This window comes from Rhinolophus sinicus, linkage group LG01, assembly GCF_036562045.2.
Source record: "Rhinolophus sinicus isolate RSC01 linkage group LG01, ASM3656204v1, whole genome shotgun sequence".
In the NCBI taxonomy this organism is placed as follows: Eukaryota; Metazoa; Chordata; class Mammalia; order Chiroptera; family Rhinolophidae; genus Rhinolophus; species Rhinolophus sinicus.
This window is the reverse complement of record NC_133751.1, coordinates 165,443,804-165,459,873: the sequence shown is the minus strand read 5'-3', so window position 1 is coordinate 165,459,873 and position 16,070 is coordinate 165,443,804. Positions and strand designations below refer to the sequence as shown.

The 16,070-nt window shown below is 34.5% G+C and overlaps 1 protein-coding gene across 7 annotated transcripts in view; it reads left to right on the top strand.

Annotated features, from left to right (window-relative positions):
• PDE1A (phosphodiesterase 1A) overlaps positions 1-16,070 on the top strand; it is a 398,473-nt gene that overhangs the window by 329,022 nt on the left and 53,381 nt on the right. For all 7 annotated transcript variants that reach the window (XM_074338956.1, XM_074338931.1, XM_074338941.1 and 4 more), the window contains 4 exons: positions 1,959-2,141; positions 7,211-7,277; positions 10,241-10,357; positions 11,221-11,361. In XM_074338956.1, the coding sequence (XP_074195057.1) occupies positions 1,959-2,141; positions 7,211-7,277; positions 10,241-10,357; positions 11,221-11,361 (508 nt within the window). The remainder of the gene's footprint in view (positions 1-1,958; positions 2,142-7,210; positions 7,278-10,240; positions 10,358-11,220; positions 11,362-16,070) is intronic.

The following is a 16,070-nucleotide window of genomic DNA, read 5'->3' as shown; positions in this document are numbered from 1 at the left end:
TGATTTTCTCATGTTGGGTTATCTGTCTTGAGCCATTTACGAGTTTAGGACATATAGCCATAAAGTCATCACCATCAGTGGAGCAACTGGTGACCATGACTATGTGTCTGTCATTCTACTTAGAGGAGTTGATAAAAACAAGACAGCAGTTAGAATTCTTGGAGCATGGTGACATTGCAGTATTACACTACAATGGTTCACATTCCACCAATCTTGCTCTGTGGTTGTGTTTGATCACGACATGAGAAATCACAAAAAGGCATAATTGATAATAATAGAAATGGCATAAGCCCTGAAATTTTCAGACCATATGGTGTAGTGTCTTGCTGTAATTGCCTGAAGAATCTAATTTAAAATGAACAAAAAGAGAAAAAAAAATTGCTTTAAATTTCAATGTCAGTGTACTAAAGATAAATCAAAAACATCCAAATGTAAGACCCAACAGAAAGTTAAAAATGATATAGTGTAAGTATTAATCAACATTAACTTCCAACTATGTAAGTCTTTTTTATCTTCATATGTATACATGTCGTTTTGTAACTGCAGCACTTAAGCTATGTGTATTTTTTCATAAAGTATGTCATAAATGCGTTCATGATTATTTAATACCATGAGAGATAAATATTGGCAAATGATGGTCCTCTGAGAGTTTATAGAAAAATAACAGCGTATAGAAGAGGTGATATCTTTTGAGCCTCTTTTTTATAGTATTGGGTGCTTTGGGTGGGCTTCCTTCTTTTTTATGCCCTTTCCTTGGTCCCTGCCCTTTCAAAACGGTATGGTGACTTGTTCTGGAGGCTTTAGCACATGCTGTCATCTCTGGCTACCTTCCTTCCAGTGGCTTATAATCTTTAGGCCTCATTCTGCAAAGAGATTTACCAAAGTGAGTGGAAGCCAAACTCAAATTTAAAGTGTGCCCCAAATAGCTCTCAGTTATTAAATTGGTATATTGATAAGGAAATAACCGAGTCAGAGGACAGGCAGAGCTGGCCTGTGTTCTTTCTTCCTGGAGCTCCAATTGTTCTATCAAGCTGATTTTGTATTTTGTGGGTAGCCTTTCACACTATCTTGCCAGTTTAGCCCTTTAGGAAGTTGTGGGTCACTGGAGCTGACCAGCCTAATAAGCACCTATTATTGCTCGTTATGTATCTGGCTGGAGTGACACAGGAAAGTGGCAGTGCAGTGGTTTCAGTTCTTGGTCACTTTTTCACTCACTCTGTTGATTTTCTCAGCCAGAAGTTCTAAACTGATCTCCACCCTCAGGACAGCATTTGTCCCTAACTGGAGGTGTTTCTCTTTCACTTACACTGGTTCATTCTCCTAAAATGAGTTTTCAGATTAATCCATATGTTTTTATCTTTATTTTTTTTTTACACTTAACCCGTGATGTTGATATCAGAATGAATATTTTTTAGAGTACTTATTATTTTCCTAAAATTTAGAGATAACAGTCAAATGAAATAGCACATGTGAATGAGTTTTGTAAACTCCAAGGCCTTGTTCAAATAGCATGTAATATCTGTACAATATATACATAGATTATTAAATAAGACAACTTTGATGGCTTCAATCCCCCTTTTGTCTTTCCATTCCAGTTGCTTCCTTGAATAGCAGGCATCTGTTTGTGAACTCTTGTCACTTATCTTACTTTTTTATTCATTATTAGAATAGTATATTCATGATATTAACAATTGATCTCACCAGACTGGTAATGTTGTACTTAAATGTTTGTGAATCTGCAAATGCTCAAAGCCAATTAGTCCTTACCTTCAGATGATCAATTTGAGAAATTCAGAGGTTTCTAAATGTTAACCCAATCATTTTTCTTGTTTTCGATAGTCATATTGAGGGATGATCAAAGAGTGATTTTCTATATTTTAAATCCTATTGCAATGCCCATTTTGTTATTAGTTTTCTTCATTTTTTTCCCAAAGTTTAATTGGTATAAATTTTTGTAGAAGACTGCTGGACACCGATGATGAGCTCAGTGACATTCAGTCGGATTCAGTCCCATTGGAAGTCCGGGACTGGTTGGCTTCTACCTTTACACGGAAAATGGGGATGATGAAAAAGAAATCTGAGGAAAAACCAAAATTTCGGAGCATTGTGCATGCTGTTCAAGCTGGAATTTTTGTGGAGAGGTAAGTGGAATTGCTGGTATCTCAAGACGTAAAATTTGTAAGACAGAACATATACTTACTATCTCAAAGTTGTACGAATTCTATATTTTACTTGTTGAGGAAAAGTACAATCATAAGAATGAACAGATTTAGGACTTTATGATGAACTTACCGATTTCTTGTCCTGGAAGTAAGAGCTATTATTAAATTATTTTAAATTGACCTAAAGACCAAAAGCAAAGGCGTTGGATTTTCGAATGATCATTTAGCTCAAATGAAATTTTGTGAATAACTGTCTAAAAATAATTATAACACATTCAAGTATCACACAACTAATTTTACCTGACTAAAATGTAACATCTCGTAAAATGAATTCTCCACTACATCTCAAAATCAAGCAGCCCTTTCTCTGTGGTACAGAGAAGAGGCCCTTCTTTTCCCATTATGAGAGGAAGGGTCTCTCATGTCCATTTTTGAAGCATTTTTTTAACAGTTCTGTCACTGGAGCAAGGGATATGTGATGGCCCCTAGGACCACTGAATCAAATCACCAGTTTATAATGTGAAATACGTGTTACTATGACTCAATTTTAGTCCTTAAGAACACGGCTTATTTTTCTGTCTACAAAACAAGATGTTCTAGAACTAAAACTACAAAAAGACTTGAAACAAAAATGTTACATTTGATAATGTTGAAAACTAGGTATTAGAAATCCCTCAGATTGAAAAAAAAGATATTATATTAAATTATATATGAAAAGATTATTTTAACGTGTTTGAAGCTAATAAAATTGAGGAACAGAATTTTTTCAATATACTTAAAATTAAATTTAACGGAGCCCACATCATTTTTTATCTTCTGACATCTCTAGTCATTATCTCTAATGTACACTATAAACTTTAATTTTCCTCTGCTAAAGGAAGAATGGGTAGCACACTTGGGTTCCTAAAAATGCAAATGAGAATGCATTGCAAGAAGTATTATAGATGTATTATAACCACCGCACATAAAGCTTCTAGGATCTTGGTTTGTGCCTGTATTACCCAAAATTACAACCACTCAATGATTACTCAAATTATGTTGAGCATTTCTTAATCATATCTAATGGGCTTTGATAAAAGTATCCTTGTAACAAGCAATTTGATTAGTTTGGTGAGGTGACCCCCGCCCCCGACCCCTCAGTACATAAACTGGTCCCAACTCTGCCAGATGGAACTAGAAATCTGAAACAGGGAGGCAGGACTGGAGAGAATTTCTATAACCATATTCCTATTTTTAAAAATAACTTATGCAAGTGTTTGATACTTGTTGATTTTTCATAACATCAAATTGAAAGTATCTAAATAGTAGTGAAGTATGTTTGATTTACTGAAGGAATGTAAATTTTTTTTCTTATTTAAGAAAATATGGCAGAACTTGGCAAACTGAAAAGAAATGAAAATATGGAAGTAAACCAACTAAATTTCCATTTCCACTCAGTAGAAGATTAAGAAGAATTCTGTTAAATATATTGACTTGCTAAATTTTCATTTTTTTCCATGTGCTACCCAAAATATTTTATTTAATTGCCTAAAGAAATAGCAAAATGTACTTTAGGTAATTAAATTAGTAAGCAGTCTTGGAGAAATCAATGTGCTACAAACACATGTAAATGAAATCTTTTCTATTTTCCTTGAATCCCCATTAGTAAGTGGATAACAATAGTGGACAATGTTTATCTTGAGTTTTCAAAAATAATCATCTTCAATCTTGAAAGTAAGAAAGTCTCCCTGAGTCTTCTCTCAAGCATCCCCCACAAGATTCGCTACCTCAGCCAGCCCTGGCAATTCGCTTATTAGCCAAATGCGTCTTGTCTCTACTCACTCTCTCATTTCCACTCCTGCAACTCCAATCTAAACCTTTGTTATCTGCCGTCAGAAGTATGACAGTCGCTTTCCAGCTGGGCTACCCTCTTCCTCACTTGCCCTCTCCAAACAAGTCATTCTACAGTACTGTTTTAAAATATAAATTAGTTCTTGTCACCGTTAAGCTTAAAATCATTTGATGGTTTCCTTTCCACTTGGTATTAAAGGCAGTTTCTGTATCACGGTTTTGCAGGATTAGGCCCCCTTTTAACTCTAGACTCATCTAATGCTACCTTCATCCGTGACTGAACGTCTACACCAGTCTCATTTCAATTTCATGAACATCCCTAACTCTTTCCTAACTTGGGGCCCTTATTCCTGCTAAGGATTTCCATCAGAAATGATTTTCTCAACTCTTTACTCTGCCTGGCTTTTTTGTCTTTCCAGAAGCCTTCCCAGATCACTCTATACTGTTCATCACTTTCTCTACCCCAACCAGTGGTTTACCTTATAATACTTACCACTGTTTGTAATTGTATATTGTTTCTTATTCATTGTCCCTCTTCACTGCTGACTAAGCCCTATGAAAGTACCAACTATATTTGTGCGGTTCTACAATAAATAGTCTGTTGCCTAGTGTGTTGTCTGGCATAAGGTAGTTTTTATTTTTTTTTTCCTTAAAGTTTTGAATTATATTCTGTATCTACTGTAAAAACTTCCAGAAATAATCCACAATATGTCCAGATGGACTTTTACCATCTGTAAAAGTCCAGGAAATTCATTATTCTTTTCTAGCAGTTTGTAATATATCAACTATTAGGTTGATGCAAAAGTAATTGCAGTTTTTACAATTTTTTTTTAACCTTTTAAACCTCAATTACTTTTGAACCAACCTAATCTTTACTCACGTGTGAGGCAATTGTATTAATTTTCTCTTACACTCATTCTGATTCCAGGATGAGTCATCCTAATTTTCTATTTCTAATTTTTCTATTTCTAATTTTTCTAATTTTCTATTTCTATAATTCAATTCTCAATTATAAGATTAGAAAATGATACTCGGAAAATTTCTCTCTTTGGAAGGGGAATCCTCTTCTTTGTCTTTCTTTACATTGTATATAATGAGAGCATATACTGACATTCATTCCTTAACCTATTCCAAGTCTAAGAAACTCAGTAGCATCAGAGTTCCCACCGAGCCCAGGGAGTACTGAAAAATGTAAGAATCGATGCAATGGTTTTGGCTATAGAGGAATGAGAATAGTAATATGAATAATAATAATATAATAATAATGACTTCCTTGTATTGAGTACTTATTATGCTAGGCATTTGTATCATGTACTTTTCATAAAAAGCTTATAATTATGTTCATTTTATATAGATGAATGACATTAAATAGCTTTCCAAAGTTCACAGACAGCTAGTGAGTGGCTAACCTGCTATTCAAAGCACATGTTCTCTTTGTTACATCATACTGCCTTTCTGTGACATGAAATCAAACTGGTTTAATGTTACTTAATTTTTAAACTTTCTTATTCCTGATTAATTTTTCTATTGACCTTTTCTTTCTTGTCTAACACCCTTCCATTTCCCCTGTATCTCCATTTTTTTAGTCATAATGACTAGAAAAATGGATAGAAAAGACTGTGTTCTCAAAAAAACACACAAAAAAAATAATGAATGTAATTATTGATAGTAATTATCTGCTGGGTTTTTTATAGTGTTGTCAGTAGTTTCCTTGCCCTGCAAGATTAGAATAATCATTCCTATCTCAATGGAGTAATTAGTATAAGTCTTTATTTATAAATTGTTCTGAAATTTTTCAATAGAGGAAAATGATGATTTTTTTTATGATAACTAATCAGCCACATCTAAACATTACTTAGTCATTTAAAATAAACATAAAATAGAAACATGGACATAAAGTAACAATGTCTCTCTAATAAAATGGATAGATGCTTTATCTAGAAAGCCTCGGCTAGAGATATACATAAACAATATTTTAATTCTGAGATTTCAAGAAGTCAAGATTAAAAAGGAAAACATGATGAATTACTTGGCTTTTATTATCTTAAAAAAATGATAGCTTTTACATAGAAATTGAGTAATATGTCTTATGGATTTTTAATATAATGTACATTAAATCAAAATGTTAATATCTTTCATAGCAGTTTTATAAAAGATGTGGAATATTTTCCAAATAGCTATTTCTTATATTGATCCCCAACATAAATTAATGATATAATCATTAAATTATGGTTGTGTCCTGACACTTTGGAGGGGTAGAAGTTATAGTAATAGAGTCTGGAAATACAGTTTGCTTGTAGACTAATATACATTAATAATCAGTTGAATTCTTTGTTTCCAGGGCTTTGTGGAGGAAACAAGCATAGAACAGAAGCTTATTTCTACATATTAGAGTATCACACTGATTCTATTCTCATATCAATCTATGGGGGAAATTTCTTATGTTTTTTTTATGCGCATCCTGGTTGCCCATAGGAAGACGGAAAACATCCAACAAATTACTGATTAATAAAAATATTTAGTTATTATACAAATAGAAATAACTTTGTTCTTTCTGTATAATCTTTCTTAAATGATATTAAATGACAATTTGGACAAAGTTAATTTTTTTGTCAATATTACCTTCCCCAGTATTATTAACTTAAAAAAAGAAAGCTGTGCAAATTCTCATGATACTACTTATTCCCCTCAATTATTTCCATTTTATAAAAAAAATCAATAAGATAAATATTTTATTCAACTTCCAGACCGAAAATTTTGGCACTTAAATGGACACAAAACAAGAATGTTCTGCTGTCATTGATAGGGTGACATGCTAGAAGGTGATGTTGCACATACAAAGGACATCCCTTTTATTAGGTTGGTGCAAAAGTAATTGCAGTTTTTGCAATTATTTTTAACCTTTGAGGCCGCAATTACTTTTGTACCAATCTAATAATAAGATGAAGTTAGGGGAAAGAGCTCTTTACAGAGAAACTGAAATCACATCAAATTTACAGAGTGGTTAAGAGTAAACAAAATAGTATTAACATCTGTCACATTGTAGGTGCTTAATAAATGGTGACCATACTTATTATTTCCACAAAGGAAGACTGTAACTAATGATAAAAGGTGAATAAGTCAAAGTAATCTTTTCCATTATATTTAAGAAATAGTTGAAAACTTTGAGTGATTTATATACATATATATAAATATATATGCTTATTTTTCTTTTTTAGGATGTACAGAAAGTCCTATCACATGGTTGGTTTGGCATATCCAGAGGCTGTCATAATAACATTAAAGGTGAAACAATTTCAATTATTTTAGTTTCTCAAGTAGTCATTTTTAAAAAACCTTCTTAAAATGTCTGGGAGAAAATGAGAATAGGTCTTTGGTGCAGCGTACATATTTGTATGTAAAAAATATTTTAGCCATTTTACAACATATCATGTGTTCCAAATCGTGAGTCATTGTAGACTTAGATGAGGATTGATTTACACTGACAAACTGTATCAATGCACATGCATGTGTGCACTCACACGTGTGATTTTTTTCTTCTTTATGCTTTCTATACATAGATCTTATATTCAATTTTAAGACAGCACCAAGACTTTTCAGAATGTACATGTTTTGTGTATATTATGGAAAATTTGAATGCATTATAAAAAGATGTTTCAGTCAAATATTGTTAAGGGACAAAACTAATATGGAAGAAAACTGTTTAGAATTTTATAATAGGTTTGAGAAAATATAAAAAGTAAGATAAAATTAAGAAAGTAAACAAACAAACAAAAAAATCTATGTCTCTTGTATCTGCTTTTCTGAAACTTGCCTCAGTCTGAGGTCCAATTGCAGTATTAAAGTACTAAATGTGTGAGAAATAACTAGAAGTCGAAACTCTAAAGTGGTGAAAGTTTTTGGCTCACTTGTCTCTATTTTGTGTGTGTGTGTGTGTGTGTGTGTGTGTGTGTGTGTGTACTCTTCCTAGCTTTTATTTCTACAGCAGCATTTTTGTAGGCTTATCATTCAACATTCCTTATGTTCTTCTATCACTTAATTTGAGTGAGGGAAATTCAACTTTGTCTTCTCTAACAGTTTCATGGTGGTTTTCCTGTATTGACCAAGAATTTGAAGGATACTGGAAACAGAATATCCTGTTACTAACAAATTTATATTGCTTTCTTTTGTCCTTCAATTTACTTTTAAGCGTCTCCTTTGCATTTGTTTCTTTCTCTGATGCACATTAGATTTTAATCTTATTAATTTGAAAAGGTCGTTTGTTTTTCTTGGATGCTTTTTTATATTTATGTTTCTAAAACTATGATAATGAAAAGTATATAACTGAAATGTCACATTATAGGATATTAATTACTCCTCAGCTCTTGGTAGATTTTGATTTTCTCATTATTTCCTCAACTGTGACCAAGACTACTATTTTTATTTATTTGTTTGTTTTAACAATCTTTGCTTAGAAACCAATTAACAAAATATTTAAACATGAGAGAATGTAAACATTTTTCTAAACTGTAGGTATAGAGAAAAACATATGAACTAACATGTTGAGGGAGGAACTATCACTAAATAAAGAATATTTTTAGTTAAATAATTCTTATTTCCTGAGATGCCCCTTTCTCATCTTTGTTCTCAATCTGACAACACAAAAGCCAACCATCTGCATTAGTTTCCAAATGTAATCATCATTGTTGATAAAAATCCCCAAGAAATGGAGAACTAACCTTTCACCCAGTGGGAAATGCCTCTTGGGAAGTGTAAATAGCAGCCCTGTGACAGTCTGAACTAATTCTTCTGTGTTAGCTTTGGAATTTGATAAAAGATTTGTTGGCCTCCTTTGAGCTTTACTGATATTAAAATGCCTTCTAACAGAACTTTTAGAGATTTTACATTGACAAACAGATAAAGCAAGTGTTTAGAGATCAAATTAGGGCCAAATTAGGGAAAAATTATTTATGGCATGAATTTAGCAAAGATTCACAAGCAATTCAAAAAATATTTTATTGGTGTTTCCAAGTGATTAAAAAGACCATTTAAATATATTATTACTATTTTTCAAAAGAAATATTCTTAAAAGAGACAGTTTGAATGCTTTAATATTAGATTTTCAGTTTAGTTTTAGTATGCTACAGCACAGACAGTTGGCCTCCTCTGTAAAAATGTGTTCAGTGAATGAAGTTCTAACCAGTGCTTGCTCAAATTCAAAATTAATGCATAGCTTTAAGGTTGTCCACTTACTGTTCAATACTAAACCTGCTGTGTGTTTGCAATCGGACCTTTTGTGCTAATAATTTCTCATAATCATTAGCACTGATTCTGTTGTATTTAAATTTTTTAATTTCAGTGATTTTATTTAGCAGTGTAGCTCAAACTTTACATGAAAACCTCCCTAATGTATAGGACTGATATCACTTGCTACAAACTCCTCCGCAAGTTTTTGCCCTGGAATTACCTTAAGCAAAATCTTGCTACCGTAGCTAGAGTGGTTTGATATACCTGCTTAGTGCCCTCTTTCCCATAGTTAAGGGGCAGTTTCCTAGAGGACCTCTTTCCCTACAGGGCTGACCACTTCACTTAGGAATTGCCTGAAACGCCAAAATTACTATTTGACTCCTCCTCAATCAAAAGACCCTTTTCCTTTATTTTACCATCTGTCCCTGGAGGAAAGTATAAATGAATCAATCAGCCAAGGTTAGAGTGAGTAGTAAGGTAGTATATACTCTCTCTAGTGTATTTGCGTCTTGAAAGATATAAAATAGCAAAGATTTAAACCACATCACTAACTCCTACAGTGGGTGGAATTTCAAGCAATGTAGCAGGTGGGTGGGTGGGACAAGAGAAATTGGGGCTGTGTTCCCTTTATCTCTCAATTGACATCACCCACACAACCTAGAATTCCACTTTAAAATAAGGCCCACTCTGGAAAAATTATTTATGGCATGAATTTGGAGAGAGATTTAGGATAAGGGTAGTATTAAAATGTTGTCAGGTTTATTACATCAAGTTGAATAACCTTGGGATTAAGGGGAAGATATTAGCACTACACTAAGCATCTTGGCCTCAGTTGTGTGCACCCATAGATACTAAGTGGCCCTGTCATATCAGACACTGGTCAAAATATAGTCTGATGTGCTGAATTAAAATCTGACCTGTTGAATGTAGCATGCCTGATATTTCCAAGAATTTTTCATGGAAAGAAACAGAACTGTATGAGTTTGCCACCTAAAGTATTTACTTTTTTTTCTTTTCTACAGGATGTTGATAAATGGTCTTTTGATGTATTTGCCTTAAATGAAGCAAGTGGAGAACATAGTTTGAAGTTTATGATTTATGAACTGTTTACCAGATACGATCTTATCAACCGTTTCAAGGTCAGAAATATGGAACAAAAGTGAAATGCTCTTAAAATTAGTTATCTGAATAACAATGAAAATACAGAACATTGAGTCATTAATCAGTGCATTTTATAATGTTTCTAGTTGACAGGTCCCAGAACTAGGGGTATGAATTCAGCACATGATAGAGCCATCATCCCCGACTCACTGACATAGCTGTATATCCACTTGGATATCATGAGGCCATTATAACTTCATATCAATGAGATCCAACATTCCCTTGAATTACTCACAGAACAGTCTTGTAGAGATTGAAAGCTATGTTTTCTAGAAATATGATCTTCTGTGTTCCTAAAACACAGAATAAACCTTTTATGACAGCTTTTCTTAAACTAAAATGAAATAGCTTCTAATTAATTTAATTTAGAGCTCTCTAAGCAACAGATTTGATCCAGATTTCTAAGTACTCTGCAGCCTGTACCTTTCATCATTATCTGTGGAATCATGACATACTTAGAGGTGGAAGGTACTGGAAGGTCATTTATTTCAATCCCTTGTATTACAGATAGGAAAACTAGACTTCACCAATTCCAATTGGGAAATTTTAGCCTTTTAAGCACTAGACTTCTGATTTGATTCTGGAAGATATAAACATTTAAAGATGGCAATATGAGTAAGACTGTTATTTCATCTACCTAAACATTTGGGACTTACAGCCCTTCTCAGGATTGAAAGCTAACAGGTTAATGACGTGTTTTTTCAGAACAGTCCACATTACCTTTAAGAAACTCTGCCTACATCTGACTCAAGGATGTGTCCCATCCCCAAAGTTGTTGTATTCCTGTTGACTTAGAGCTACTCTTTGCGTAAAATATAATCATAATTATTACTTTCCACAGATTCCTGTTTCTTGCCTAATTGCCTTTGCAGAAGCTTTAGAAGTTGGTTACAGCAAGTACAAAAATCCTTATCACAATCTGATTCATGCAGCTGATGTCACTCAAACTGTGCATTACATAATGCTTCATACAGGTATCATGGTAAGAAAATCTTTGTAACCAAAGTTTGTTAGTTTTGAACATTAAATTCGATTCCCCTAAGTTCTCCTTGTTATCTTTAATGTCCATAGAAGGGTTATAAGTAATAATCATTTGGATTTTTAGGGTTAATGAGTTATTCATACTATACGTTTTTCAAAAAGTATTCTAACTCATTAAAAAAAAATACCCAGAGGCAAATGAAAATATACTGTAGTTTTCCAAAATTTGGACTATAGGACATTTTTGTTGGTAAATTTCTTTTCCCATCGCAATCAACCAGGAAAAGAAAAGGGACCTAGAGAAAAAGTCTTTGCAATGAACGTTATACAGCTGCTCTTCCTCATACCATGTTCTTCCTAGCCGACCTCAGCAGCCTTTTCTCTTTTACTTCTATTGCTCCTCACAATTGAATCCTATTAGGGATTTGGGAAATTATTCATGTGAATTTTTCCAAATTCTCCTTCCGCTTCTTTGCATCTGAATGAATCGAAATAAATGATCCAGTAATGCAAATCTTGAGTCAACAAAGAGTAGATGATAGGAACTATGAGATCACCGGGAATTTCTGTAATGTCTCAGAGTTTAAGCTGACTCCTAGAAGGTGACAAGAGAGGAGCAGCTCTTCTGAAGGTTCCAAACTGAGGTGGGTTCAGTCGGGTGTAGGCCATGTGAGATCTCCAAATCTTAGTACTGTTTGATTCCTCACGCATCAACCCAGGCTGAAGCAGTGTCATAAGGTACATGTAACAATGTTCCGCCAAACGCCGTAATATGCATCCTACCTGCTTAGAATTCAAAAGTCACACCCTTTGTATTGGCAACTGTCAGTAGCACTCAGATCTAGTGCTCTTTGGGGACCAGAGATCCTCGATCTCATCTTTCTACGCCAGGGACTGTGTTCCTACCCAGGTCCCAGGCAAAGCCCGTAGAGCCACTGTATGTTGTCCTAAAGATCTTGAAAACGTATAACAGGTATATAACTTTCCAATTTGATTGTATGCAGACATTTTTCATTATTTCATTTTCCCCCAAGAAACTGTAGTGTGCTGTTTACTGCACATATCCATTTGCTGTGATTCATCTGATAGTTTCTCATAATAGAAGAAATTACCTATTCTTCTCCATCTTTTTTTGCCTCCAAAATGCTGCAGATCCATCAATGCCTTAGGCTCAGTTCCCACTCCTGCCCCATGTTCCTATTATCTGTTGCTCCATAACAAACTCCTCTAAGGCTTCGTGGCTTAAAACAATAATTTATTAATGTATGGGTCTGTGGTTAAGAAGGTCCCAACTAGGCAGGTCTCACTGGGGGGTCCCTCCGGTGATTTTGGTCAGCTAGCAATGATGGCTGAGGACCTCCATCATGGGTCACTCACATAACTGGCAGTCAGTAATGGCGAGTAGGTGGGAGCTCAGCTGGCCTTGTAATCAGGGATTTTCTTGGAATCTCATCTCCAATCAATAGAAATACGCGTTTTATGACAGGATTACAAATTAATATAACCTGCTTTGGAATTAACTCCAATTTGGAGGGAGGCAGAAATCTCAAAAACCTTCATTGATGCAGTGGCATGAGTCGCCTGTAACCTTCTAGAAGGCTGAACTCTATCTTTTGTTAACCTCATACCTTGTGTCTTCCTATTTTAAGGTATATATATATATATATATATATATATATATGCATTACTGACCTAAGGTGTAAATGTGTTCATTGGGCCAGATCAACTGTAGTCATGTCTGGGCTTGGTCCTTGGTTAAGTTTACTTACCATTCATTTCAGGAAGGAGTCTGATTGGACTTTTAAAGGGAGAAAGTAGAGGTTACCAATAATGAGTAGAAACTCAAACATTCTGAGATATAACTTTAAAATAGCACGAGCTTTTAAAAATAATATTTATAACCTTCGTTATCACCTGTTTCTCTTTCTAGCATGTGTACATGTGTGCGCACGCGCGCACACACACACACACACACACACACACACACACAAATTCTTTTAAAGTGCTTTTGGTTTAAAAGGCTTTATTGTCACAGCTTTTTCTTGAATTCTTTGCTTTCACTTGGATTGATATGCATGGCAATTAGTGTGAAAAACAAAGTGCCTCCTGACAGCTGCAAATGCTGTTATACTTGCAAAAGTTGCTTTAACGTTTCCTGGTCAGAGCTGCTTGCTGTTCTTTTCTAAGGCCTTGGTCTTGAATCTGACAGCGAGGTGGGTTACATTTCAAATATTTGGCATTTCCTTTTTCTTTTTTCTTTTCTTTTCTTTTTTTGAATTCCGTGGCTTTGAAAAAGTTAACTAAAAAGTGAAATACTTAAGGATTACTCTTTAATAGAAACTGAACTGATTAAATTTCCTTAGAACAAGATGGAATGGAAAAGTAATGCCTACTTCAGTATAATAAAATATCTGCTTAAATTATGAAGTACAGTGTGAAGATATATACCATTTCAGGTGTGAATGTGGGGGGATTACCAGGATTTTAAAAATATGTTTCTACTTACGTACTCCCCCGCCCCCGACAAGTGTAAAGGGAGACAAATAGAAGTCTCCTGTTTGAACTTCAGAACTTGTGTTCTGAAGGTGACATTGGAGAGATGAAGGATTAGAGGGTAAAGAGAGAAATTCAAATCCAGAATGTGACTTTATCCTCAGACTTGCAAAGGAAAGCTTGTTCCAGGTTATAACAAGCCATTCCAACTTCTCTGGAAGACTGGGGAAATCTGGCCCAGCCTGACATGACTTCTCGAAAGTTGGAGTTGTTACTGAAGATTACACAGTCACTTTTTAACAGGACAAGGACTTACTAATTGTAACTATACCTTCACTGTACTTTAGCAAGTTTGGTTTGAAAACTTGTTTCTGATTTTACTCATCCATGAGCAAAAAAGTACCAGTGCGCTCTTTAATTATCTCTTAGTTTGGCCATTACCAAAAAACAGACTGTTAGTGTTGTCTGGGATCAGGAAAATGCATTTAAACTAAAGGGAGTAATGAGATGTTATGACAGATGGTGAAAGGAAAGGCACAACGAATTTATACGTTTATTGGTTCTTTTGTCAAACTAAGGTGCACGACCAGGTTAACAGTTTTTGGAAAGTTAGTTTTAAAAGTTTTCTTTTAGATGAAAAAAGTGGTGGTAGGTGAGTATTAATTTTCATACATATGAATGCGTTGGTCTTTAAAATAAAATAAAATAAAAATTATAGTAGAAATACTCATTTAGCTGAAACCTCTCAGGTTTGATATAGAGAAGACTGGGTTACTTACTTTTAGTGTTTAGTTGATGTCCTGCTGTTTCAGGATGGTCTTATCTGTGTGACATTTATGGAGCACTCCAATAGCAGCCCATCACCTGCACAATATTTAGAGGACCGTTGCCTGAAATAGATTGCGATGAAGCCATTGTCCTTTTTGTTAATGTCACATGGGACACCTTCAGGCCTGGGAGTAGGCAGTGCAGAGGAAAGCAGATCCTAGTACACTCTCTGTCTCCCTCTCTCCTTTGTCACTTAATTAATTTGTAGCTCTGTGCCACAGTGACAGTGGTGTGAGTAGCTCAGTCCATTTGCTGAAGAGCAAATGCTTCACAGAGTGTTGCCAAGCCACCTCCAAATGTCTCTTGGCAAGGGAACACTTGCATTTGAGGGCTCCTGGCATTGTGTTTTCTCTGATACTAAGAGTAGGAGAAAGAGAGATGACCTGACATCTATTCGCTTTGGAACTTGTAGTCCACTTACTAACTCCCAAAATAGCCTTCAATATATGGGAATGACTCAGTTTTTCTCCAATCTACAGAAAATTTGATACTGTGTCATTATGCTACAAATTATGTGGAAATTCTGTTCTGTTTGGAAGAATGGAAAGAGTGTAGACTTTCAGGGCAGTCAGACATAGGTTTGAAACACTGCTCCATTGCTCTCTACTTTGGTCCCCTTGTCACTGAAATGTGGTTAATAATACAGATCACCTTGTAATACGATGGTGAAGAGTCAACGATATCATATATGAAAGCACCTAAACTAGTTCCTGAAACATAATAGTTGTTGGCATATACGCTAATATCAGTAAAAAGTATTAACTTATTTTACTAAAGATATTAACTTATATGTGATATGTATTGTTATTATTATTATTTACTCATTTTCTATACCAGATAAGTTATAGCAAACTACCTCAGCCTATTCAAAGGGATAGAGGGGAAAAATAAGTGTGCAGGCTATAATTTAGGCTAAAAAAGTTGTTAATTATGCTCTTTGTGACGCACCGGGGACTAATAGGTCACTGTGATTTTCTGAGCTGAAATTCTCCAAGCCCTATACACAAACACACACACTTTCTCTATCACATGAACACACACACAATAAATAACTCAGATATAAAAATTACATCATCTTGCTTATATCAAAGCTCTATTAGCTTCTACCCATCAATATATCCAGTTAAATTATCTAGCAATTATGCTTCTGAAACCTTAGAATAATGTATTCAGCATATCACCTCCCTTGACTACTGAATGCTATTGCAATCCAGAGAAGAAATATTGTGATCTGTGGAAGGAACAGAAACTTTGGAATCAGACAGATTTGGCTTTGAATTCCTGCTCTGACACTTGAGAGTTATGTGACCTTTGGCAGGTTGATTTCCTTCTTTAGCATTCAGCTTTGTTATCTGCCAAATAAGGGTAAAAAATATTGACTTATGTCCT